At 40.7% G+C, this 26994-nt stretch overlaps 1 protein-coding gene across 2 annotated transcripts in view; it reads right to left on the reverse strand.

The window, feature by feature from the left end:
* Nucleotides 1–13857: 13857 nt before the first annotated feature.
* nrg2b (neuregulin 2b) overlaps nt 13858–26994 on the reverse strand; it is a 114087-nt gene continuing 100950 nt past the window's right edge. For both annotated transcript variants that reach the window (XM_079556209.1, XM_079556208.1), the window contains 4 exons: nt 22541–22680; nt 18967–19179; nt 17491–17674; nt 13858–15083 (listed from right to left, as the gene is read on the reverse strand). In XM_079556209.1, the coding sequence (XP_079412335.1) occupies nt 14673–15083; nt 17491–17674; nt 18967–19179; nt 22541–22680 (948 nt within the window). In that variant the 3' untranslated portion in view covers nt 13858–14672. The remainder of the gene's footprint in view (nt 15084–17490; nt 17675–18966; nt 19180–22540; nt 22681–26994) is intronic.

Genomic DNA, 26994 nt, shown 5'->3' on the forward strand with positions numbered 1-26994 from the left:
ATCCGTACAGAATGGTGCTGCCATCTAGTGAGAGTGTCAACTTACAACATGTTCATTACATTGTATTAAATTATGACAGAAAGTTCATTTCATTCTCCAACAAAATCAACAAACAGCTGAAAAACAACACGTCTGTCAGGGAAATGCTTAGTTAGAATAAATAGTTCTTAAATGTTTTAGAAGTCCTATTAGTCTAATCCTTACAATATATTCTTATCTAGAGACCATTCTTACCTCACAGCAAGAACATCCTGGGTTCGGTTCCCGGACCAGGTGATGGTCTTTCTGAGTGGAGTTTGGCTGTCGCACGGAGGTTTTGGTTGCTCCAGGTTCCAACGTCTAGACCAGCGCTTCTCAAACTGTGGTACTTGCAGCTTCTTCAAGTGGTCGGGGGCATCTGCAATTTCATGCTTAAGTAATGCATTTTGATTTTCTGGTTTAGATATTGTTTACCAGGGCTGGGACGATACACTTGTGATACATGTCATTATAACGAACTGCAATAATTCAAAGGTTATTTTACGTCCAGTGCAGGGCTGGACTGGGACTGAAAAACAGCCCTGGACTCTGAAAAGCCTGGCCTTAATTAGTGTAATTGTGACACTTCCACAAATACATATTTTAACCTCTTACCCCCCGCCTTAACATTAACAAGTGCATTTTCCCCAGTTCGGCTTTTTATTATTATTTTTTTGACTGGTATCATCAGCAAAAAGAACTGGAAAGGTGGTCGTAGAAACAGAAGCAAAATCATTCATATAAATAATAAATAATAACGGTCCCAAAATTGAACCTTGTGGTGCACCATACTCCACAGAATTCCTTTTAGATTCATGTTTTTTTATACTGGGCTTTACCCAAATCTAAAAGCTTCTCGACTGGAGAGCAACAATGTAACGCCTCATTTGAAAGCTAAGACCTACAAAAGTGACGGAAACTTTTTGTCACGTCATTTTTGTCATATTTTTGTTGTTATTATTCTTTTTTCTATCATTTTTTTATTTATTTCTCTCACGTCTTTGTCCGTGTTTTTCTCACGTTTTTGTTGCCTTTTCATCACATTTTTTGTCACTTTTTTGTTGCTTTTCCAGCACATTTTTGCTTTGTTTTCATCCTCTTTTTCTCGCTATTTTGATGCTTTTCTTTTTAGCTTTTAGATTTGGGTAAAGCTCGGTTGAGGCGGGACTGGTGGCCCTTCTGTGCTCTTCCAGAATGGACATATGGCCAGTCCGCCCCTGGTCCAGTGTATGTGAACGCTTTGGAATTTCTCACAGTTCGGCCTAAATTCATCATAAAATGTGGTCTGATCTTTATTAAAGTCAAAAGAATTAATAAACAGTGTCTCCTTAAACTAAAACCACCCAAACAATTACAGATTATCAGATTTTTTTTGGCCATAACATGGGAAAATTCACAGGACAGGGAGGAAAAAAGTAAGTGAACCCAGGAATGATCCGAGATTCATCCTGATCGTTGTGAGAAAAGAAAATAAGAAAAAGAAGGATCAGCAGCTATTTATTACAGGGGCTCACTTACTAATTCCACGCTGTGAGTGTCTCATTCTGCAAAATATCTTGATAAACTTGTGAACTCACTTTTCCTTTGATGATGGCACGTTATCCAGGCCCCGAGACAACAAAACAGCCCCACACCACGATGACCACATTTATACGACCGATTTAGGCAGAAATGTGAGGAATTCCAAAGCGTTCACACATTTTCCTGTCCCTGTAAATCAGTTTTGGCTTTGAGTTAAACATTTTGAAAACTGCAACATTTTAAAAGCCTCCTCTTTTGCTTGAACCAATCAGCACCGACACAGGTAGCATTAATCACATCAACTTTAAGTAAAAAATAAATAAATGTAGGTGTGATTTTGATCTGATTTGATCTTAGTGTATGTTGCCCATGTGATACGTTGCCCACCTCCAGTTACTGCACTAAATAACCTCAAAAATACTGCATTACCTCCTGAATCTACACCTAATAATTTCGAATTACGTTATACTATAAAGTTTAAGCCTGTAGAAACTCTCTGTCACTGCATCCAACAGATCAGATTGTGGAGGCAAAACAACTTTCTCCAACTAAACTCAGACAAAACTGAGATCATTGTTTTTGGCCCACAGACACAAAGACAGTGGACCCGATCTTGTCCATCAAAATGGAGATGATAGCGTGACATTTTGCCTCAGTAGCAGCACTTTGTGATGTTGCCACTCCAGACTTAGCGCATTTAAGTGGGTGGAGACACAGATTTTCCTCCAACCAGATCGACTCCGCGTCCAGGAGAGTGGTTGTGTGGTTGTGTGGGGGGAACATGTGCTTTTGTTTTGCTTCGCGTTCACGCCAAGCGCGGGCCGATCCGCGCCACAGCGGACGCTGTAGCTCTTTTTCTCTGGAGACGTGAACATGGTTTAGCTCACGATGGGATAAATAAAGTTTTTAGTTTGACCTGTGAGAGCCTAAGGCTTAAGAAAGAACGCAAGACAGAGATATGTAAACCAGGAAGTGAATGTCAGCCGTGTTTCCATCAGTGCAGTCGCCTCCTCTAGTGACGCCCCCTCACAGGTGGCGGAGGCCAATGGCACATATAGCGCCGCCACTCGGAAAATAATTCGCCAAGAGCCTGCGCCGCCACAAGATCTGGCCCAGAGTGTTATCAGTCACCTCGAGTCTCTCTCTCTAGCCCTCTTCCACCAAGCTGGTGCCGGTGCTGGTTCTGGGCCAGTTCCAGTTTCAGTTTCAGAACCGGTTCTTTCGTTTTCCACTGAAAAAACGCCGGTTGGGAACCAGTTGAAAGCTGGACCAAGAAACGAGCACCAGTGATGTCAGCGGCTGGGGGCGTGGCTCTCTCCTCCCACAAACAATCAATATTAGTTAGTTTGTGCTTAGAACTTCATTGAGAAGCCAAAACAGTCTCTGTGGAGGAAACTGTTGCTTTGCTTTATGCTCTTTAGCTAAAACAAGAGTTAGAAAGAAGAAATCAAAATGTTAACGGCTGCTGTGACGGAAACATAAACTTATTTTTCTGTTTTTTATAACCAGAAGTGGCTGTAGTAAGATGTTACTATCCATGTTTTATGTTGACTTCCCAAAGCGTTGCTATGACAATAGGCACAGCTCTCATTTTGGTGGAAAACCAAGTCAGTATGGAACCAACCCGGCACCAGAACCAGCTCTGAACCAGCCCAGAACCAGCACCTTGGTGGATCATGGACTCAGACCTGAACTTAAACAGAAACATCACAGCAATAACTTCAGCAGCTTTTTACCATCTGAAAAACATGGCTAAGATCAGAGGAACAGTGTCAAAACCAGACTTAGAGAGACTTATCCATGCGTTTGTCTCCAGCAGGTTAGACGACTGTAACAGCTGCTCACTGTCAGAGCTGCAGAACATCCAGAACCAGGAAATACGACCATATTAGTCCAGTGCTCCGGTCTCTGCACTGGCTTCCTGTCACTCAGAGAATATAATTTAAAACAGCTCTGCTTGTGCACAAGTCTTTTCATGGTTTCTGATAGGGCTGTGCAATTAATCCAAATTTGATTACGATTTCGATTACTACACTAATCTGATCTTATTTTTTTTATTTTTTATTTTTTATGGCAAAGCAGACTTACTTAATTATTTCACAGCGCTGGGATTATTTTCCCTTCGCTTTTCTCGTGCCACGGCTCGTGCTTTTGCCTGACATAAAAACAAACAGCGCTGTGAGATGATGTGATCAGTTTGCTTGCGCAGGTGTGAGGGCTGGCCAGCAGGGGGCAGGTGTGAAACAGAGACCTCTCCTTAATCGAGGCAAACATGAAATCATTTGTACTTTTTTGACTGTTCAGAAAACAGAAAGTATTCAGCATCGTTTTTTTTATTAATGAATCTATAAATAAAATAGAGTTTTTTCAAAGGCAAAAAAATAATAATCGTTTGAATAATCGTGATTTCAATTATGACAAAAATAATCGTGATTATTATTTTTTCAATAATCGAGCAGCCCTAGTTTCTGACACGTTACAGCCGTCTGAACCATCTCGGGCCCTGAGAACCTCAGGGAGGGGCCTCCTGGTGGTTCTCAGAGTCAGGACTAAACACGGTGAGGCTAAAGCTAAAATCTGGAACAGTGAGACAGGCCTCAACTCTCACAATGTTCAAATCCAGGCTGAAAACAGTTCTTTTCACCCGCGCATATGACTGAAAGTATTTTATCTGCACTCCTGCCTTTGACTCTCATTTTATGTCGATGTTTTTATTGATTTTATTTGTTTTCTTGTAATTTTATGCAACTGTGAAGGACTTTGAATTGCCTTGTGTATGAACTGTGCTCTACAAATACACCTGCCTGGCCTTCAGAACCACTGCCCACTGCAAACCTAAACTCTGACTGCATATTCATTGTTAATTTGTGTACAGTTTTTGCCCCAAGCAATATATTTAAACACTGATTAAAAAAAGGTCTGAAAACTTCCTGAAGCCGCCGTGAAAACAACATCCGGGCCGTGACTCCGAGTGCGACAGACGACAGGACCGTTTCAAATGGTAGGAATAGAGTTTTATTTTTCCACATGAAGGGGTGGTTTTTGGATTTCTCTTCTTTTACAAGTCGTAATGTTTACTGATAAAACTTGCAAAAAATCTTCTAGCATATTCCAAGAAGAAGAAGAAGAAGAAGAAGAAGAAGAAGAAGGAGAAGGAGAAGGATGGACATGAAGAGAAGGAGGAGGGTAATTTTTATTGCTGAATGTCAAAATGAGGACACGTTTTATTTTTATTTTTTTTATTCATTGTGTGGAAAAACGATTTTGCTTGCTGCTTTTTCCATGCACCCAACTACCAGTTCCACTAGGACATGCAGAGGACGAGAGAGAGAGGGGGGGGGGGGGGGGGGGAGGGGAGAGGGGGGGGTGGGGGGTCAGGAGGAGGTTAAAAAAGACAATCTGCTCGACAAACGATATGAGTGTGGAGATGTGTGCTTCAGTAGTTGTGTTCTGCTTGTGTCAAAGATGCGTTAAAAACACACGGGGGCTTTTGGGGTGTCGAGAATTCGGCTCTAAACTCTAAAAGCAACACTAGACCCTCCATCTACATCGTCTCCGGCTTCCCATACAGTAAAAAGTGAAGACTATTTAGTATTTTTGTGCCTAATAATAATCATAACAATCCTGCAATCCCCCCTCCGAGTCAGTCTTTTCATGTGGTTCATGCAATTTTGTGTCGTTTTACAAATAAATAACAACGAAATTTGAAATGATGAGTGACTCGGGTCCAGAAACCCTGTGTCGGAGAGCGGCGTCTCCGTCGCTGTGTGAAGGGTTTGAGGCTGTGGACTGTGCGAACACGGGCAGAGGCAGGTTCGGACATCGGACATTCTCCATGGATTATGAGTGGCCTGAATCAAGGGTGTAAAATACTGGGGGGGTCGAGAGTCAGTCACTTTCAGGGGGTCTAGTTAGTTCAACTAGTTAGTCTTCAATGAATTACAAAAAGTAAATATTAAGCAATGGCTTATATGAGTTAAATTGAGGACATATATCTTGTTTTGAGAGGTTTTCACTCACATAGACCTTTTTCCTGATCTGACCAAGTTTACTTTGCTTGTTTGAGGACATTTCAGGCTGGTTCTAAGGTAAATCTCACTTGAAATAAGGAGATAAAACTGCCAATGGGACAAGACCATTTGTCTTACCCCATTGGCAGAAAAATGTACTTGAAACAACGGCGAAATGTATTGAAATGAGTCAGAAACATCTCAGAACAAGTGAAGTAATCCAGGTCAAATGCCCAACTACATCTTAACTAGTGAAAACAACTCAATTTTGGATTATTATGCTCAAATTGAGACATTTAAACTAATCTAGTAAATTACTTTTTGCAGTGAAGGTTCTTGAGTCATCTTCTGTGGTCTGTAGTTGAAGTCTCGAACGTTTCTCCTCTCAACTCCAGAGTGCAGAAGATGACTCAAGAACCTTCATTGAAGATGGACAACTCCTGTACGACTGAGAGCCCACACAGACGTCTTGCTGTTAAGTTAGTTAGGTATGAACATTGGGGGGTTGTACACTGCAAAAAGTATTTAACTAGATCAGTATAAACATCTCAATTTGAGCATAATAATCCAAATTTTAGCTGTTTTGACGAGTTAAGAAGTTCTTGGGCATTTGTCCTAGATTATTTCACTTGTTCTGAGATGTTTCTGACTCGTTTCGATACATTTCGTCCTTATTTCAAGTCATTTCTTTGCCAATGGGGAAAGAAAATTGGTCTTATCTCATTGGCAATTTTATTTTCTTATTTCAAGCGAGATTTACCCTAGAACTGGTCTGAAATGTCCTCAAACAAGCAAAGTAAACTCGGTCCGATCAGGAAAAGTGTCTAAATGAATGAAAACCGCTCAAAACAAGATACATTTCCTCAATTCAAGTCATTTAAGCCAATGCTTGATATTTACTTTTTGTAGTGTACAGATGGTGGACACTGAAATCGTTACAGTAGATCAGTGCTTCTCAAACTCAAGCTCCACCTCTGGAATTATATGTAAATATTTGACCTTCCCAGCACCACCAGGTCTAGATCAAGATCAAATCAGGACTAAACCGGATCTAAAATACCTGAATTAGACTGAAATATGTCTAAACTGGGACTACACCAGAAAACTACCTGAATGAATGAATTACTAAAGGAATAGGCCTATACGTCAAAGTGCTCCTAAGGTGTTGTTACGCCTTACAATATAGTTCCCCTTTTTATCCACTTAGAAAATCGACATTATTTTGAGTAACTAGACTTGGATCATGTTTTGTGTGACTGAGCGCACGCGTAAAGACCAGACAGGTGCACATCAACTCGTCTAAGCTCAGGTAAGAACATATCTCAGTCTGCAAAAACCGTGGCCTATTGTTTTAAACTATCTCTCATTCAGTGATTCTCAAGGGGTGGATCGGGACCCAAAAGTGGGTGATGAGCCTTTACCTGGGGAATTGTTCGAAATGTATCTAATGTAAAAGTATTAAGACCCATTTCTGAGTCCGTCCCTACATTTCAGGCCCAAAATACGTAAATGTGTTGAGCCAAAATGCAGAGCACTCGGTCCGTGTTCACACAGTCAGCAGCCCGGACGTGTGTGCGTGCGTGTGCTGGATTCTCACAGGTGATCGTTGCGTCTGAGGTCAGTAACAGGAAGTCGAGGTGAAGGGTGAAAGGTCGGGGGATGCGTGGCGACGGGACAGACGAGGACTAACACGTAACAGATCATCCAGTCAATATGACCAAGCAAAGTGTCTAGAAATATATCAAAAAGCAGAACCGAGGATGCAGTGCTCAGATCGCTAGCACTGTTTGGCCGTGAGCTCAACAGAAAGTCTTCTAGTGTAAACCGAGCCATAAACAGCTTCTCCCAGTGGTACAGTGTGAAAACCATCGCTGCAGAAGGCAATTATAGAGATTTAGGATTCGAACAGAAAAAAGGTGAGGGACCAGGACATCTTCAAGCAAAAACCTACAACCCTGAAAATGTGCCAGAGTTTGGGTAATCTTCCATTTTCACAAGAGTCGTCGACGGACAGGTTTACACTGGGCAGTGCGTTACACACACGAGGACACCCCCCCCCCATGTTTAACCCATAGATATACAAGAGGTAACCTGTGTTCCATTCAGCCCCATTCATAGTAATGATCCCGAGCGGTCTGAAAATAACATGGCTGCTTCATCTCCTCTTACGAAGCCTGTGGTCCGGCTTGAGCCTCCAGAGCCTGTCAATCATATATTTAGGCGTCCACTTTTTAGTGCTGAAACATGACCTAGCCCAGCGTTGTCACATGGGTCATAGCACATTTTAGAGGTATTACAGCAGCTCCCCACCATGAGGACCAAAGAGGAGCCACTTTCCTCGTCCGTTGGTTTAACCAGTCTTACACTGACAAGAGAAGAAGCTCCTGGAGATAAAAACATCCTGCACTCAATCCAGTCCCAAAATCTCGACTTCCTAAACAAATGTGCATCTTTTTCTTGTTAAGTTAAGTTTTGTTAAGCCATGTAATACATTTATAAGAAACAAGAGGGGCAACAACTAATCAGGTTGTTGAACTAACTGACATATTGAAATAACTGCAAACACTGCAAAAAGTGGATTCTAAGCAAGTAAAAAATGTCTTACTTTAAGAAATAAGTTCTTATTTTTTCCCTAAAAAGTAATAATGTTTTGCCGAGCAAAGTTTTCTTGAGAAAAAAAATCTTTTTTTAGGAAATAAAATCTAGCCATTTCTTGTTCTGATAAATTTACTAAAAACATGCTAATTTTGAAAAAAGAAAGAAAAACTTTTTGAATCTTCTTCAGTTTTAGACAAAAAATATTTTTTCTTATTTTAAGAAAAACTAAGATCACAACAACTCTTAATGTAAGAACTGATTCTCACAGAGAGATAATACATTCCATTCTTTAAAGTGGGCGGCTCGGTGGCACAGCGGTTAGAGCCTCAGCTTCACAGCTCAAAGGTCCTGGGTTTGATTCCCACCAGGACGGGGCCTTTCTGTGTGGAGCATGTTCTCCCTGTGTCTACATACGTTTCCCCTACCACTAAAAACATGTACAATAGGTGAATCCTCCAGCCAGGTGATTCTGACCATCAGCCTGGCTCCACATCATGGAGACGGGTCTCTGGGCCGAGGGCAGTATTTTCCTTAAATATTAGTGTTTATTAAGAACATTTTGCTCAAAAATGTTTGTAATTTAGAACATTTTACTTCAATCAAGCAACATTTAAGTAAAATACCCACAATTTTTCATGTTTTCCATAAAAATTCCATTTTCTGAGGACATTTTGCTTAATTCTAGCTGTTTATTTGCTTAAATTTAGTGTTTCTTTCTTGTTCTGACCCCATTGGCAGAATTTATTCCTTAAAACCAGACAAAATGTCTGGTTTTAAATTTTTTTTCCTTGTTTTTAGTAGGGCACATTTTGCAGTGAACTCATTAATATTCTTGGCAGATTCTCAAGTGCTTTATCTCACAGAATCAAAGCAAGAATAACATGCTCAACATGTCGGCGCTATCACTTCACTTCATGTAGTTAAAACTAGTTTGTCCATTTTAGGGTTAGCAATTATACATATTCTAATCTCAAAGCGCATTGACGGGGGATCTCACGGCCTATAACTCCAGTGTGACGCCTCATTTGAAATACAAGAGCTTCTAGTTTTCTAAACCTATGTGTAAGATCTGTGTGAATAAAACACAACTTACACCACATTTGCCGTCCCTGACCCTGATCATAACCCTAACCTCTGACCCTAAACCTAACCCTAACCTCTGACCCTAAACCTTACCCTAACCTCTGACCCTAAAACCTAACCCCAACCCCCTGATTCTGGGGACGGCAAATAACAGGCTAAAAGTACTTGTAAAGTGTGTAGAGAGGCCAGACCAGCAGAGCCGTGGGAAGATATTTTAGTTAGGGGGCGCTGAGGGACAAAATTTACCCCCAAAATACTTTTTCTGTGCATAAATCCTATTTATTAACCTCTTAACTCCCGCCTAAACCGAGAGCATTTTCTCCAGTTCAGCTTTACCCAAATCCTGTAAGCCAGTGTAACGCCTCATTTGAAAGACCTACAAAACTAAATTGATCTTTTTCCTCACGTCAGATTTTTTTTCAGCACTTTTTTTGTTGGGCAGTCGTCTCATTTTTGTCAAATTTCCGTAACTTTTTTTCACTTTTTCGTCAAATTATTCACATTTTTTTGTCAAATTCTTATCACTTTTTCGTCCATTTTTCTGTCACTTTTTCGTCAATGTTTTCTCACTTTTTTCACATTTGTGTTGCTATTTTCACACCTTTTTTCCAGAAGCTTTTGGATTGGGGTAAAGCTGGAGAAAATGTGCTCGGTTCAGGTGGGAGTTAAGGGGTTAATATTGCCTGCAGTTCACAAACTATCCACCAGGGGGTGCTGCAGCGCCCTCAGCACCCTGGGTTCCCACGGCCTTGCAGACCAGGGACAGGAGTTGAAGGCAATGGTTATAAGCTCTATATGCATCACATCAGATAAAAACCTGTGTTGTAACTATGTTAATTGCATCGTCCCTGATAGATAAATAAATACATACATTTGCCAGATTAACAGGTAGAAAAACAATCATTAGAATTAGATTGGAAATCAGTAACAACACTTCGACTTCTGTTTTTTCTTGTCTTAAAATCCTCAGTATTTTGCTTTGCCTTTAGTAAAATGAACCATGCACAGGGCTCGAACAGTCTCGTGATATAATATAACCTGGTGATTTTCAGAACTCCTTGCCGAAGTGTGTGTCCCGCTGACCCGACCCAAACCGCACTGCACCAGTGTAAACATGGCTATTCTGACCAAACCGCTTCAACCCTGTAAGCAGAAAAGGACAGCAGTATCTTCCCTTTTCTCAGTAATGTGGATGTAGAACCATAGGTAAGTCAGGTAGACCAGGCTGGGGGGGTTCGGGAATGACTGCGGAGTCTTTTGGCTGGATGAGATGGGATAATCCTGAGACACAGTGCGGCTCTAAGCTGCTGGCATAAGAAACGGCGACGGGAGGCGGGGCAGCGAGGCCGGAGTCCGAGGCTGGACTCTCTGAATCGGTTTCAGGGACAGCTTTGGGGGGCGGCTCCGGCCGATCACTTCCCCGCGAGGGCAGGACTAACAGTGCGATGGAGCCGGTGGCGGCGAGGGGGTTGGGTGGAGGAGCTCGTCGATCGAACAAGAAACAGGAGAGGCCAGATACAAAGGCTGTGTCCGAAATCAGTCACTCAGTCTCCCTGAACGCAACACACTCTGAAGTTACACTGAGAGGCAAACGTTGTGAACACGGGGAAAGATGAAGCAGCAACAGTTTCACTTCGGAGACTTTCTTGGGGTAGGATAATGGCAGGACTGTTGGTCAATGGAAAGAACATTTGCCACTGAACTAGAAGTGGAGCTGCAACATAATCACAATACTTTGGCAGTGCAATATTCTTTGCAAACAACTAAATATCCAGTCTCCAACCCTGTAGTTCAGACCTCTACAAACATTGTATTAGTTTAGCACTGTATCTTTTTACACTCACAATTAGATTTCCCCCCCCCAAAAAAATGTGCAGCCAAATCTAGATGACATTTCAGGTCTCAGCTCTTCAGGATCAGTTCTATGGCAAAGTTAAACTTTCTATGTTCTTTTACACACTACATTACATGTATAGTAGCCAGTTGGTGGCAGCACATAGTTGTACAGAGTGTGACTCTTCAACTGCTTGTGTATTCAGGTGGTCAGTAACTAAATACATTTACTTAAATACTGTACCTAAGTGCAGTTTCTTTACTTGGGCAGTCATTTTGTAGAAAACTTGTAACTTTGACTTGAAAAAATAAATATCTACTCTACTACATTCCCATAAAAGATCAAAGTAAAACATGTGGAATAAGCCAAATCAGCATTTTCAGGACACATGCGTGGTGATGCTCCGGTCAAAGTTCACAACTACTCACTAAAGCCCATTATTATGCGGCTCTTCACAACGTAAGTCGAAGCTCCGTTGATTTGAATGGGATTTCCCAACGTTCTACCGGTCATTATTTTCTGATAAAGTAGTAGCGACACTATCTCTGTCCTGTCACTGAGAGAGAAGTCGGGGAATCGCTCGTGAAGTTAGCGTGAGTCTGACTTTCAACTTACCCAGAGATTCACCACCATTCCTCCAACTGCGCCTTCAGCTAAGTAGCTAGGCTAGCTACTAGCCTTGCTGCTTCTAGCCTAGCAAAACGTTGCCGAGCAACGCGCAAACTTTTGGGAACTATTTGTCACGGAAGTCGATAAATAAACCTTTCAACCTTCATAAAAGTGTATGAAGTTTATGTTGTTCAGTTGGCAAATGGCCGTATAATAAGCGGGATAATGTATAGAACGCTGGTCATTATCGGGAAAATAAGGCCCTGTCGGTACTTATTTTCCCGATAGGCTGCAAGTATGAAGTAGTTAGTCCATTGTCAATTATATCGCCAAATATATCGTTATATTTCTTTTTTTATATCGTGCTGTAGATTTTAGGCCATATCGCCCTGCACTGCTGTGCACGTGGGCTTAATCAGTCTATGGAAGAGTTTTGTCATATTTACGAGTGCAATAAAGGAACCTCACAGTGTTGTATATGGAGCCACCAAACTCACCGTAAATGCTGTAATATAGGCCGGGGCCTTTATTTACTCAAGGGCATCTAGGACCAGGCCTTTATTGGAACCAGGCCACAATTAGAGACAGGCCTTTATTTCTATTTGAGCAAAACGGACGACCAGGAAAATGAAGAAAAACAAGATTTGTGTCCATTTGCACCTAAAATATTAGGTTCATTTATTGATGAACATTTCAAACCCTCTCCCAGCGGCTGGAACATTGACGCCTTTTATTTTGTCGGGACAACAGGAAGTGTTTCGTTGCTGTTAGCGGAGCTTTGACATCAGTGTCACTGCAGGTTTCTGTTTCGTTTTTACCGCGGACGGGATTATTTGTTGTTATCTTGTGTAAAAGGCGAGTTTAGACGGAGCGTTTGTGTTTGTGATCGATCATGAGACTGACCCGAGAGAAGACGAGACGCTCGCGCTGATGGGAGGAGTTATTTTGAGGCGTGGGACTGACCTGCACACGGAGCAGCTGGACGTGCTTTGAGGACGCGATGGAGACTTTATTAAAACCCTGGAGGGTCACACAACATTTGTTGCTTTCCCTGTTTCTACAAATAGTCACAGGAGGTTTGAAAAGTGGCTAAATCCCGTTTGTTACTTCCTGCACATGAGTTTTCATTTACACATGAATGAGACAAATTCCTAACATGGGGAATATTTCTACTGCTATAGTTTCTACTAAAAGCCCCGGCCTGTTTTAGAGACCGGCTTTAATTTGCCTCCGCCAGCCACAAACCCGGCCACTGTTAGAGACCCGGCCGCTAATGGAATACAGGCCAGTATTAGAGCATTTACGCTACTCATCATATTTCCAACTGAAAGAAAAGATCCAGAACGTCGTGATGAATGGATTAAATTAGTAAGTTTGACGTATAGCTAACCAGTTCTTTTTCTCTTCCCAGTAACACTGTGTCCCGTTTCTTACAGAATTCCTTTAAAACATAAAAACATCAAAATATTCAATGCTGGGTCACACTCATGTGAACAGTTTGGGATACGATCTGGGTAGTCCTGACCTTTAACCTGGACCAGCATGCTTTGCGCTCGGTGAAATGCTGAATCCGCTTATTGGCTGTTTTGCTAGATTTAAAACTCCAGAACAGCAGGTGGCGCTGTGGAGAAGTTCAGTGAAGTTCATCATTTGTTTTTAAAGCTAAAACTTATTTATAATGATTCAGACTTTTTTCTTTACATTGAATACTTATTTTCTACAAGTACTTCAGCACTTCAATAATAATTTGGCCAAGGGACTTTTGCACATATTGGAGTAATATATGACCAGTATCTGTACTACTCAAGCAACAAAATCAAGCACTTTGACGGGGTTCCCCAGATGATTTCAAGATGAAACAAAAAGAAAAATACTACTTTTTTTTAGTATATTTTTGAGTGTAAAACAGCCTATAATTTGTTAAATCCATTCAATTATTCAAAATGCGAAACAGTTTGGGAACCCCTGCTCTAAAACAGTGTTTCCCAATCAGGTGCCGGGGAAACTGAACATCATTTTGACAAGAAAAGGTATATTTTGGGAGAACGAATTTTGAACGCAAACAAATAGCGCTTTTTAAGTGATTTCTTTCTACACAAGCTGCAACACCCATGAGGTAGGAGGTACACGGACTACCACTGAAAGATCCAACTCTAAAATATACATCTAACTTTTGCTTTTTGACAGGTTCTTCTATAGCAGTAATTCAATATTTTGGCGACTCTACCCACCTCTGGCCTTCCTGTCGCCCATGTATTATAAGTGGGTTGACTTGGCGCAAATAAAAAAGCCATAAACTCCACCGAGGAGTTCCAAAAGTGGATCTCAAGTTCCTGTTCCAAAATCATCTGAACAGAAAAGTGCTTGATAACAGCTTGTGGTTTTGGTGACTGATTTGGGACACCGCCGTCGGCCCAGGCACTCGATCGATCGACTCCACAGCTCCCGAAATCACAACTGAAATCAGACTGACGGGCAGCGACGTAAAGTTGTGTTCCTTTGTGATTCAAAAACAGATGTCTACCTGCACCTGGGGCTGCGCGGGGAAAACATGTAAACAGACAGCTCTGACAGAAGGGGGCGATATTGCATGATCAGAACAGAATCACAGTTCAAAAGAGGAAGATCCCAAACCAGCGCGAAACCAACGCAAAAGGAGGAACAGGGCGGGACTCTATAAAAACAGGAGTCTTCATAAGAAAGGCTACAAAACTCAATGGGACCTCCAACTTCAGCATACAGCAAAAGGCACCACAATATTATTCTAGTTATCTAACTCGTGAAAAAATTGGCACGTAATTCTCTTATTTTCATCTCTCATAATGCTGTAAATCAAAAAACTCCACATATAAATATCCCCCCGTTATAAAAAAAGTCTTTGCTGTTAGCTAGTAGACAATGAAAATAAATATTTCATTTGTTTAGAATATCTGTCTGTTATACAAAATAAAAATATTTCTCCTAGGTGCAGTAGTCCTGGTGTGAGGTGGTGATGGGGCTTAGAGCGGCATGTTGTCGGCTTTGGAGCGGTGCGACTGCGAGCGTCCGGGCCGACTGAGGCCGCGGTGAGTCCGAGAGTCCGAGGGTCGGACCGGGTCCACGTTCATGTTCTGCATACTGAGGAAGGGCGTGCTCTCGCCCTCCTCTTCCTCCTCCTCGGAGCCGCTGAAGCTCTGGGAGCTGTAGTCCCTGTAGTCCTGCAGACCGGCTCGCTGTGAGATGTGTCCGTTGAGGCGGTTTCTGCGCGGCCGGCGCCGGCTGCGGATGGGCTCCCGGGACGAGGCGTACTCCTGCGTGGTCTCGTACGCCTCCTCGTCCGGGACGTGGTACGGGCTGGAGGGCAGGCTCCCTGTGCTCTCCGTCAGGTAGGGCCGCCGGGGCCGCCGCGGCTGCCGGTACAGACTCCGGTCCTGCAGGGGGCAGCACAGGTGAGAGACGCTGTTATCAATATGAAATCTGTATAATAATTGGCTTGTTGCACAATGTGGCTACGCTAGTTTCTCTGAGCTGAAGTTGTGGGCGCTAGTACTTCCTGTTTGTATTAATTTCCATTAAGATTAGCCTTGACGCGTTCGAATCATCGTTTTTCCTAAAGATTCTGTGGTGGACAGTGAGTTCCTGGTAGATGATCACTTCCTGCAGGTTAACGAGTTGCTGTACAGTGTAAATATTTCAGTGGAGGAGACGTCTATGTTTATAAGGATCAGTGAGTTTGTCCTGAGGCTAAAGGCTAACATTCATTTCATGCATTGTAAAATTTGAAATAGTGCCTCAAATATAAACTAATCTGCATATAAACCATCTTGTCCCACTGTCATTTTTTTATTTTTTATCTGTATTTATATTTATTCCATTTTTATAGCATGTTAGCCTGTACCTTAAAGACAAACTATTAATCCTTTATGATCACAGGCGTCTCCTCTGAACTCATTACATCCTACATTAAGATTTGAACACACAGTAAATGCTCATCTACAAGGAACTCACTGCCCACAACGTAATCTTTAGAAAATATGATTATTATTCCAGCAGGTCCGTGCTAATCTCTATAGGAAAAGAATACAGACAGGAAGTACCGACGCTCACAACTTCAGGTCAGAGGAACTAGCATAGCCATATCGTGCAACAAGCCCATATGGACATATTACAGACTTATGCCCCGTCCGAAAGCAGTACATTGGTAAGAGGTCTAACGCCAAACCGGAGGTGCGTCAGCGTCCGCCATGATGAGAAGCCTCCGAACTGGGCTGTCGGTTAGGAAGGAGTTAGGGAAAGGAGCCTGTATGCTAACTATCATAGCCACTTTAGCGTAGTGACCTCTGGTGGTCCCTTACCGGCGATTAGGAGCTATGTGCCATCCCATAAGCCACTGTGCCAGTCCAATATGGGTGACGTAGCTTTATAAAATAACGCTAAAGGGAAATGTGATGGATCATTTGGATTTTTCTCTTTTTTTTTCTCCTTAAACGTCTTTATTTTGACACTATGTTGTTGCATACGTGATACAGTAGGTGGCAGCATGTGCTTTTGTTTGGCCTGCAGTCCTCCAGCAACCTTAGAGAAGAAGAAGAAGAACACTGTTGGGCTCCTTCCGAAACCATCAGATTGCTAAGAGCTCTTACGCCAAACCGGATGTGCGTCAGCGTCCGCCATGGCAAGTTGCTTCCAAATTGGTAAGTCAGTTAGGAAGTAGTTAGGAAAAGGAGCCTTGATGCTAACTATCATAGCCTCTTTAGCATAGGGACCTCTGGTGCCACATGGATCATTTGCTGCTGTAGCTTTAAGAAACAGCTGTTGAAATAAAATAACACTAAAGAGAAATGTTTGGATCATTTGGATTTATTTTTCTCCTTAAATGTCTTTGTTTGGACACTATGTTGTTGTTGGACACTAGGGGGCGACATGCACTTTTGTTTGGCCTGCACCATAGACTGTAAAAAAAAAATGGACGTCTTATGCTCACTCCTCCCCGTTTACCAGATTGACCACGGCCGTGGGGCAATTCATGGCGGATTTACAGGCTCCCCCTCCCCAGCTCTGATGAAGCATGTTCCTAAAAAGGGCATACGGGCGGGATTTTCACCGTAGACTCCGCCCTTGCGTGACGTGTAGCTCGCGCTGCTCCAATGCTAACAGTCCGACCCTCATTAAGTACGAGATTTCAAAAATTCATATTACGAAAACCAGCCTGGTTTCATATATTGTTATTAACCCAGCGTTATCTCAGGAGGAATATCTAGCCTAGTCTAGTGTTGAAACAATTGAAACCAGGCTTTAAAGTAGTTTTTAACGTGTCTAAAGTCCAATGCTTTTCCATGGGGGCCTAGCGGCGATATGGAGGTACTGCAGCAACGGCGGAGCAATGGCGGCCCCCACGTTTGTGGTCAAAAAGCAGGGCAGCCAGCGGCCATTGGCCTGCACTCCACCAATAACTTTAAAGAAGAAGAAAAGCAGCTGTTGGTGATGTCACTTCCCTTTCCCCTGTTTAAGGACAGACGGATTGTGCAAAATTCTGCTGAAGCTCTAGTTCACTAACTGCACAGATCTAACAGTCGACCCATGAAAGGTTAAGGAGTTAGTTGCTGGTGTTAGTGCTTAGAGGCTACAATTTGATGGTTTCGGATTGAGCCTTGGTGATGTCACTTCCCCTGTGTTTTCCGCCCTGGGTAAGGACGGTCGAATTGGGTAAATGCTGCTGAGAGATCTAACAGCTGACCCCATGAAAGGTACAGGATGAGCAGCCAGGATTGGGACAGACTGTAGAGGCTATAATCTGATGGTTTCGGACGCACTTCTTGGTGAGAGCTATTGACAGACCTCGGGGCAGCGCAGCAGGGGCTGGTCGTCTTCACGGTGGTAGGCGGCGGCCGCGGGGGGCAGGGACAGGGCGTGGCCCGTGTTTGGGGATGTGATCTGAAACGTGGGCACCTGTGGGGGCAGATGGGGGTAGTGGAACTCCACCGGAGACAGACGAGCGGGGGTGGTCAGCGCCGAGACGTATCTGGAACAAAAAAAAGCATGTCTGTTATAAAAGAAAAACATTAGTCACACTTTTCTAAGATTTACCAAGAGCTGAACTGTAACTGGAAAACATTGCTACGGACCGACACACTCTTACAATCACTGATAAAACATAACAATGAGCAATGAGTAGATTATATATAACTCCCTTATACTTCCTTACCTAAATTATGGCCTGGAAATATGGGGAAACAATTATAAATCCAATACTCATCCTATTTTCCTACTCCAAAAAAAGGCAATAAGAATAATCACTAAAGCGATTTCTATGCACCAACGAACTATCTTTGTAGAGCTGAGCCTACTGAAAATCCATGATCTTATTGACCTAAATACAATAGTAATTGTGTAAAAAACATATCATAATCTTCTCCCTCCTCCAGGAGCTTTTTGAACACAGGAAAAGTCAGTATAACCTCCGAGGAACTGCTATTTTCAAAAAAGCAAAAGCTAAAAAGAATAAAAAGAGTGGATGTGTTTCTGTAAGAGGTTTTAATCTGTGGAACGACCTGGAAGATCAGTTAAAACTGTCCCAAACAGTCAAACCTTTCAAAAAGTTGTTTAAAGCTACTAAAATTCAAGAATATAAAAGCTTAGGATGAATAAAGTCAGAAAAAATAAATAAAAATAATAATGATGACATGATTTGGTTTCATCTAAATTAACTTAAAACAAATGTATGTATACATAGTTGTTGGAATATTGAAATTTATGTTACTAACTTCAGATACATGCTTATTTCTCTTCTGTTTGACACTTGTTATTAATGTTTGTGTTTTGTTTTGTCTCTGGTGAAAGTCTGTAAACTGGGTGAGGCGTTATAAGTTTTCACTTCAGCCTAAACCCTTTCGGTCGTGTTGTCCACAAAGAATTGGAAATGTTTTTACGTTTAAAGGAATGAACTGACCGAATAAACTACTACTACTACTATTAGACACATCACACATTTTAACTGGCCTCTTAAATCTTTCTCAGTTTAATTTCATTTGTATATTACTGATAGAAATAATACGTTTTTGTGTGAGTGTCGTCTTAAATCTTGCTTTTGTTATTTCACTTTTGCGCCACAAGAGGGCCCCGCATCATCCGGAAAAACTCTCCAGTCACTGTCAGCCCTTCCACATGACACTGCGATGATTTCTAACTCCTACTCAATAATAATTAAGCCCCGCCATGCTGAATATGTCACAAGAAACGGTTTTGTAATCTGTTCTTAAAGTGATCTGTGATCCTGACTCACAACAGTGTTTGAGCGGTGATGATGTGTCGTACCTGTCGCTGTGAGGAGAGTCCCGCAGAGAGTCGTAGGAGTCTCCGTACGCCATCCCTGCCCCGGACCCCTCTGTGCAGCCCCAGTGTGCCCGCCGCGCCATGCAGGCCGGGCTGCTGCATTTACTGGTGCCCACGGAGCTGGACAGGCCGCCCGACTGGCAGTCTGAGTTCATGCTCTCCGTCCGCTCCATGCTCCACGTCTGCTCCTCGTGTCTGCGGCGGGACAGACACATCTTATCATTGAAATGTAGGGGTGATGTTGTCCCTTGAATTTTGTGACGTTATTGGGTTAGAGTGTTAATTTTCACAACATATTTTAATTTAGTTTTAGTCTTTTGACTAAAATGTAAATTAATTTTAGTCGAGATTTAGTCAAAAAAATCGTTTCAATTTTAGTCTAGTTTTAGTCGACTAAAATTAAGACGAATTTAGTCGACTTTGCATTGATAATATTCATTCTAATCATATTTAATCTTGCTCCTCTGCTTCATGGAGCTGCTCCACATGAACAAAGCTCAGAGAATTTACATGATCTGAGGCTCTTTCAGACGCTCAATAGAAGTTCGGATGATTTTAGTCTCTCCTTTTCATTTTTATTTAGTCTTATTTTAGTCGACTAAAATATCTGGACATTTTAGTCATAGTTTTAGTCTCATGAGAAACTTTTAATTTAGTTTTAGTCCAATTTTAGTCGTCAAAAATATCACTTTGACTAAAATTAAGACTCAATATTTTAGTCGACGACATTAACACTGTTGGGTTAGAGTTAGGGTTAGCAATTATATCCAAATCTCAAAGCAGCCTATATGCCAGTGTGATACTTCATTTGAAAGCCAAGACCTAGTTTCTAAAACTATGTGTAAGATTTGTGTGAGTGAAACACAACTTACATCAGTGGTTCCTAACTTGTCTTGCGTACCCCTGAGGGTTTTCAGTGGTTGTCCGTGTACCCCCTACCTCAAGGGTGTTGCAGTTTACTTAGAAAGCAATTACTTACAAGTGGTATTTGTAATAAAAACCTAAAATTCTCCCAAAGCTGCACATTTTACAGCAAAATATAGCTTTTCATGTAAAAATGATGTTCAATTTCCCAATTTTTTAAAATCTGAAATAGTTCCAAGTACCCCCTGTTAGGTCCTCGAGTACCCCCAGGGGTCCCCGTACCCCTGGTTGGGAAGCACTGACGTACATGACATTTAATCTAAGTTAAGGCACAATGTTTATGAGATAAATCTATGAAATAAATCGTTTATCATTTCTGAAGAGATAGACAGGGTGAGTAAATTGGACAACGGGAAACATTTGGGAAACCGAAAATAACAAACCGAAAATAAATAAATAAAAAATGACCGAAAATGTTAGATAAACAAGGAATTTAATATTTTTTGTTCCATAATCGTTGTTCTTTTTAATGAATTTACTGAGAAAAAGATCAAACAATGTGATTATCCTTCAAAGAACATCAGGCATAAAACCTGTTGGAATTAGATTTAACGCTTTATAATGATATTTCAGCTTAGTTAAAATGCCACGGGAATCCTGGGACATTTGATTACCTTCTACCACTAAATAGTTTGTGTTTTGTGATGTCATAACATTGTAAAAAAACTATTATTTTAAAATTGAGTAGATGCAGCTAAGAATTAAAATGATGAGTCTGGAAGTCTAATTTTGATTTTTACAAATTTATAATTTGAATGTGAAAAATCGACCACCGGGTTTTGCATTTTGATGTAAAGTAATAATATATATGTATGTATATATCCCGAATCTCAGCAACTAATCAGAGTCGAGCATCCTCCTGTATTGACCAATGAGAGGAGCTTTTCCTGTGCCTCAGCCTGTCAGGTCCAATCAGGAGCGAGGGAGAGGAAGCGTGATCGTTTTGTGTTCCTGCTCTCCTCATTTTGCAAACTAAAGCCGGGTCGTGCAGTGACAGAGGGACAAAGGACTTTCCCTGCACTTTTCAGCAACACTGGCCTCAGCGAAACACACGTCCTCTGGAGCCTGATATTCCCTACGATAAACTTTGGTCGTAGCTACGATTCTCTGAGCAGCTCACGATTTTACAACCCTCACGTTAAAGAGGGGAGGAGTTTGATTGTTTCAAATTTCACTGTGTCTCTCCTCACCTTTTGTGGTGGTAGATTGTGGTAACTATGGCAACCGTGAAAATGCAGAAATTTTGATTTGCTTTACGGTTAATATCTCTGTAATGGCTGGACCCACATGAAACAAAAACTGTCACAAAGTTCAACGTCTCCTCTCTTAAAGGAGCTATCCTTGATTTTTTTATTTTCCGTAATTGGAATAAAATTTGTTTTGTCCTTTAGTACAGTGGTCCTTTAGTACAGTGGTATAAATTTGGGGGGTCGCTAGAGCATATAGATAAAATATACATATTTTCATTAGCGTATAATCAAATGTTTTATTGTAGCATGTGTTTGCTGTTTTACCAGAGTACCACTATTTGTTCGTAGTTTGATGAATTTTATTTCAGCCATTTGTTTTTTATCTTTGTTTTTTAAGAAGAATAGAATAGAATAGAATAGAATAGAATAGAATAGAATAGAATAGAATAGAATAGAATAGAATAGAATAGAATTGCTGGGTTGCAGGTTCTAGAACGTGATGATGTCATCGGGCCCAGCGGGGGGGCAGGAGCCAGTTTTTCCTATTAACAGCATTACATTTTCACAAGTCGTAGCTCAAAAGAAAATGTATAAATTAGAAAAATGATCATTAATATCAGTCACTGGGTCCATGATCTCTCTGTACAAGACCAAACATTTCCTCAAAAACAAAAAAAAATTTCCTCCAAACAATAGCATTGGCCTTTAGAACGCTGTGACGTCACCTGCAACCCAGCAATAGAATAGAATAGAATAGAACTTTATTGTCTGTTCCAAAGAGCAGAAATTAGTCTTTCAGCACGGCTCATTGAAAATCTATTATGTCGGCTAATGTTTATATGTCTCACGGTATGACCCGGGTGGGGGGTCACAAACCCCTTTACCTGTTCTAATGGGGGGTCGTGGCTCCAAAAGGTTGAGAACCACTGCTTTAGTATATGGTAAAAGCAGACATTTATCCAAAAAACACTGGTTTTAAAGCCTTTTAAACCGTCATGAAATGTCAGGCTAGTGGGCATGTTTTACAGTGAAGTGACAGTTTTCCTCCTGAAAGTTGTGAAACCTGGTTTAAACTCAGTCCCTGTGACGAGTGATGATGTTGTAAATGCATTAGGAGAGCTTGAGATGAGTTTGGACCAGAAAATAGCAATTTGAAATTTGAGTGACCCTGTTGTACAATCAGGTAAAGCTCCTTTAACGTAGCACCACATGAACTAAGGTCAAATCACTGTCTCCAAAAGTGATGAGAATATTCAAAATGACGTGAATCCAACCACTAGTTTTTCTGTTCTAAACTTATTTCCAAAACTGTGTCTCTCCCATTGAGTTGTGTCGGACCAGCTCCATTCATGACTGTCGTGAAAAAGGCGACTTGTTACTGAAGGCAGAAAAATGTGGTTTTCCATCACAACATGAACAGGCAGCGCTTGGCCGGCACTCGCCTGGATCCGTAGCGCGAGGCGTGCGAGGCCGTGGTGGAGTGGTGCGACCGCGTGGACATCCGGCTGCCGGCGCAGTTCCCCGGTCCCTCCGCCCCGTCCGTGATCACGCACTCTGTGGTCGGGACGGTCTTAGGGATGTACTGAAACACACACACAGCAGTCAGGTCCAACAGCTCTGACGGGACGGCGTGTTGGAAACAGGAAGTGGTTAAAGGTTTGAGCAAAGAATGTCATGTGTCACATCTTCTTGTGAGCTGGAACTTCAAACACGCAAATAAAACAAGTAAAATGGATTCAACTGATCAGAAACTCACTTTAGTTCAAGGAATAGGCCACCGTTTTTACATACTGAGATATGTTCTTACCTGAGCTTTGACGAGTTCTTTAGGACCTGTCTGATCTTCACCCGTGCCTTCAGTCACGTAAACACAGCGCAGACGGCGTTAGCATTTAGCCTCTCCCTCTCTCCACTATAGCTCCAAAACAGGTCAAGATAGAAGCTACCAAGCTCTTCCACGTTTTCCCTATTTAAATATGGTTACGTGAAGTGTTCCACTATAAGTATACTATATAAGTACACAAAATTAAACAATGTGGATTTTCTGAGCGGATAAAAGGGGGAACTATATTGCAAGGCCTAATAATACCAGGAGTACTTCAGCATCCGCACAGTAAAGTGAAGATATTACTGATGTCGAACTACTCCTGGTATTATTACGCCTTACAATATAGTCCCCCCTTTTATCCGCTTAGAAAATCCACATTGTTTAATTTTGTGTAATTATACTTTGTAGTGGAACACTTCACGTAACCATATTTACTAGGCTAAATGCTAATGCCGTCTGCGCTGTGTTTACGTGACTGAGGGCACGCGTGAAGACCAGACAGGTACAAATGAACTCGTCTAGACTCTAAGCTAAGAACATATCTCAGTATGTAAAAACGGTGGCCTATTCCTTTAACCTCTTACCACCCGCCTGAACCAAATGCATTCTGTCCTCTTTGGCCATTATATCGGTCTGTGTAACACCTCATTTGAAAGCTAATACCCACAAAACTGATCTTTTTCATCACGTTGTTGCTGTGATATGTCACCTTTTTTATGTTTTTTTTTTTATTATTATTTTGGTCACATTTTTGTTGAATTTTTGTAATTTTTTGTTGAGTTTTATTGTCACATTTTTGTTGAATTTTTGTCACATTTTTGTTGAATTTTTGTAATTTTTTTGTTGAATTTTTGTCACATTTTTGTTGAATTTTTGTCACATTTTTGCTGAGTTTTTGTCACATTTTTGTTGAATTTTTGTCACTTTTTTGTTGTGTTTACATCCTTGTTTTCTTCTCATTTTTTGTGGCTGTTTTGGTGCTTTTTTCCCCAAGAAGCTTTTTGATTAGGGTAAAGCCAAACTGGAGAAAATGTAATCAGTTCAGGTGGGAGTTAAGAGGTTAAGACACAGTTGTGAAGGAAATCACAGATTATCGGAATAGCTGCGGGAAAGTTGCAATCCCCCACTGACTTTGCAGAGGTTGCTTGATTTTGCATTAGTTAGTAAATCCCACTAAGGCACCGCTGATTTGAGCAAAGTCCCTCTTTTTTTAGTAATTTCTGGTGGTGGAGGCAGTTGCAGAGGCCGAATAGCAGAAGGCGGTTGTGCTGGAGTGGCCTTGTTTGATTTCAACGATCTAACAGGAATTTCACTTGACCTGGAGTCCTTCATCCGCCTCGGTCTTTCATTATTCATACCAGAGTCGTAAATCTCCCGTGTCTCTCGTACTCGGACAATGACCTGCGCGGTGATTCCCCCTCTGGTGCATTAGCTTTAGCGTTAGCCGCCGGCCCAGTGTTCCCTGCCTCTCGCCTCCTCTGCTGCTGACTAGCTCATTACACTCGGAGGCGCTTCAGAAGACCACGGCTATTTTTAGACACAGTTATATTTAATTAAAGGCTCTGACATGTCGGCTGTGTTTTAGCACAAGCTCCTCACTTACAAATGGAAGAGGCAGAGGAGTAAAAACACCTCTTAGGTAGGGCTGGGTACCGTTCATTTTTTTTCGATACCGGTACTTTAATGATACTTTAACCGATACCTGAAAGATACTTTTTCCGGTACCGATACTTAATTATTTTTCATTTAGAACCATAAGATGAATAATGTTAATTTATTCTTTTCCTTCCATTTAATTTCTTTTACATTTGTATTAGTTGTTTGAGATGAAACTTCCTTTAACAACAGGCGGAAAAAAACTTTCCACGTTTCTTATTTTTCCCCCCATTTTTAACAATTTAAAAGAAAAATGTCCCCCCTGAATTTTTCTTCAAATCTTTCCCCAATTTTTTTGGGTGTTTTTTTTCCTCCCAATTTTCCCCTTTTTTTTTTTTTTTTTTGGTAATTTTCCCCAAATTCACCCCCCAATTTTTTTTATTTTCTTCCATTTTTTCCCCACGTTATTTCCCTTTCCCCCCCCAAATTTAACCACATTTTCCCCACTATTTGCATTAAAAAAAAAAAATTTACACACTTTTTTTGTTGAGTTCTTGTCATATCTTTGTTGAATTTTTGTCACATTTTTGCTGAGTTTTTGTAATTCTTTTGTTGAATTTTTGTTGAATTTTTGTTGAATTTTTGTTGAATTTTTGTAATTTTTTTTGTTGAATTTTTGTCACATTTTTGTTGAGTTTTGTCACATTTTTGTTGATTTTTGGTAATTTTTGTAATTTTTTTGTTGAATTTTTGTCACATTTTTGTTGAGTTTTTGTCACATTTTTGTTGATTTTTTGTAATTTTTGTAATTTTTTTTGTTGAATTTTTGTAATTTTTTTTGTTGAATTTTTGTCACATTTTTGTTGAGTTTTTGTAATTTTTTGTTGAATTTTTGTAATTTTTTTTGTTGAGTTTTTGTCACATTTTTGTTGAATTTTTGTAATTTTTTGTTGAGTTTTTGTCACATTTTTGTTGATTTTTTGTAATTTTTTGTTGAATTTTTGTAATTTTTTTTGTTGAATTTTTGTTGAATTTTTGTTGAATTTTTGTAATTTTTTGTTGAGTTTTTGTCACATTTTTGTTGAGTTCTTATCACATCTTTGTTGAATTTTTGTCACATTTTTGTTGAATTTTTGTAATTTTTTGTTGAATTTTTGTCACATCTTTGTTGAATTTTTGTCACATCTTTGTTGAGTTTTTGTCAGTTTTTTGTTGTGTTTACATCCTTGTTTTCTTGTTTTTCCTTGTTCTTGATTTTTTGTGGCTGTTTTGGTGCTTTTTTCCCAAGAAGCTTTTTGATTAGGGTAAAGCCAAACTGGAGGAAATGGAATCCGTTCAGGTGGGAGTTAAGAGGTTAAGAAATAGTTGTGAAGGAAATCACAGATTATTGGAATAGCTGCCGGAAAGTTTTTTTTCTTTTTAAATTTGTACAACCAACAGCATAAAAAACTTGAATATGAAGATTTTATATTTCTTGCTTTTGATACTTTTGTTTTTCCAATACCGGTAGTACCTAAACCTTCTTTTCCTGTGGCTCTTTTGTTTTGTGGTGTTTTGTGAAGTTGGTTCATTCCAGGTGAGAGGATTATTTACACTTTATCGATACTGGAGGCAGAGACGACTTTCTACTCGTTTTAACGGCATCAAAAGTAAAAGTATCTTTGTTTTAGCAATAGACGCACAGTAGCTGAATGTAAAAAAGCTGCAGTAAAGTAGTTCTGATCAGAAACATGAGAATAATAAAGCCTGAAAACACCAGAGGCTCATTCGGTCTCTGATGTTTGACCCGGTTTGATAAATCAGCACAATTCTTACATTTAAAGGTCTATACGTGACTTTTGTTGCTTTTTGCCCCATTGAAGTATGTTGTAAAAGTATTAATTTGTGGGAATCGTAAGCCTGATTTGTGTTTCAATTTCAAAATCTGCGTGAAATAATTGGTATACTTTCACTTGAGTACAATGTTTATACGACGCTTTTGCTTAGTCCATTACTGATATAAACATGATAAACAAATGTAGTGTAAGTTTTCTGTCATTTTGTGTTTTCATATAAAAATACAATATTTTATGTATATTGTATTGTTTTATTTTGTTAAAGCAGCACTAAGTAACGTAACGGATTTTCTAAGCGGATAAAAGGGGGGACTATATTGTAAGGCGTAATAACACCAGGAGTAGTTTGGCATCTGCACAGTAAAGTGAAGATATTACTGCATGGATTTCGAACTACTCCTGGTATTATTACGTGTAAATATACTTTGTAGTGGAACACTTCACGTAACCATATTTAAATGGTTTAAAGGGAAAACGTGGAAGAGCTTGGTAGCTTCTATCTTGACCTGTTTTGGAGCAATAGAGGAGAGAGGGAGAGGCTAAATGCTAACGCCGTCTGCGCTGTGTTTACGTGACTGAAGGCACGGGGGAAGATCAGACAGGTCCTAAAGAACTCGTCAAAGCTAAGGTAAGAACA

This window comes from Gobius niger (genome assembly GCF_951799975.1).
Source record: "Gobius niger genome assembly, chromosome: 5".
Taxonomy (NCBI): Eukaryota; Metazoa; Chordata; class Actinopteri; order Gobiiformes; family Gobiidae; genus Gobius; species Gobius niger.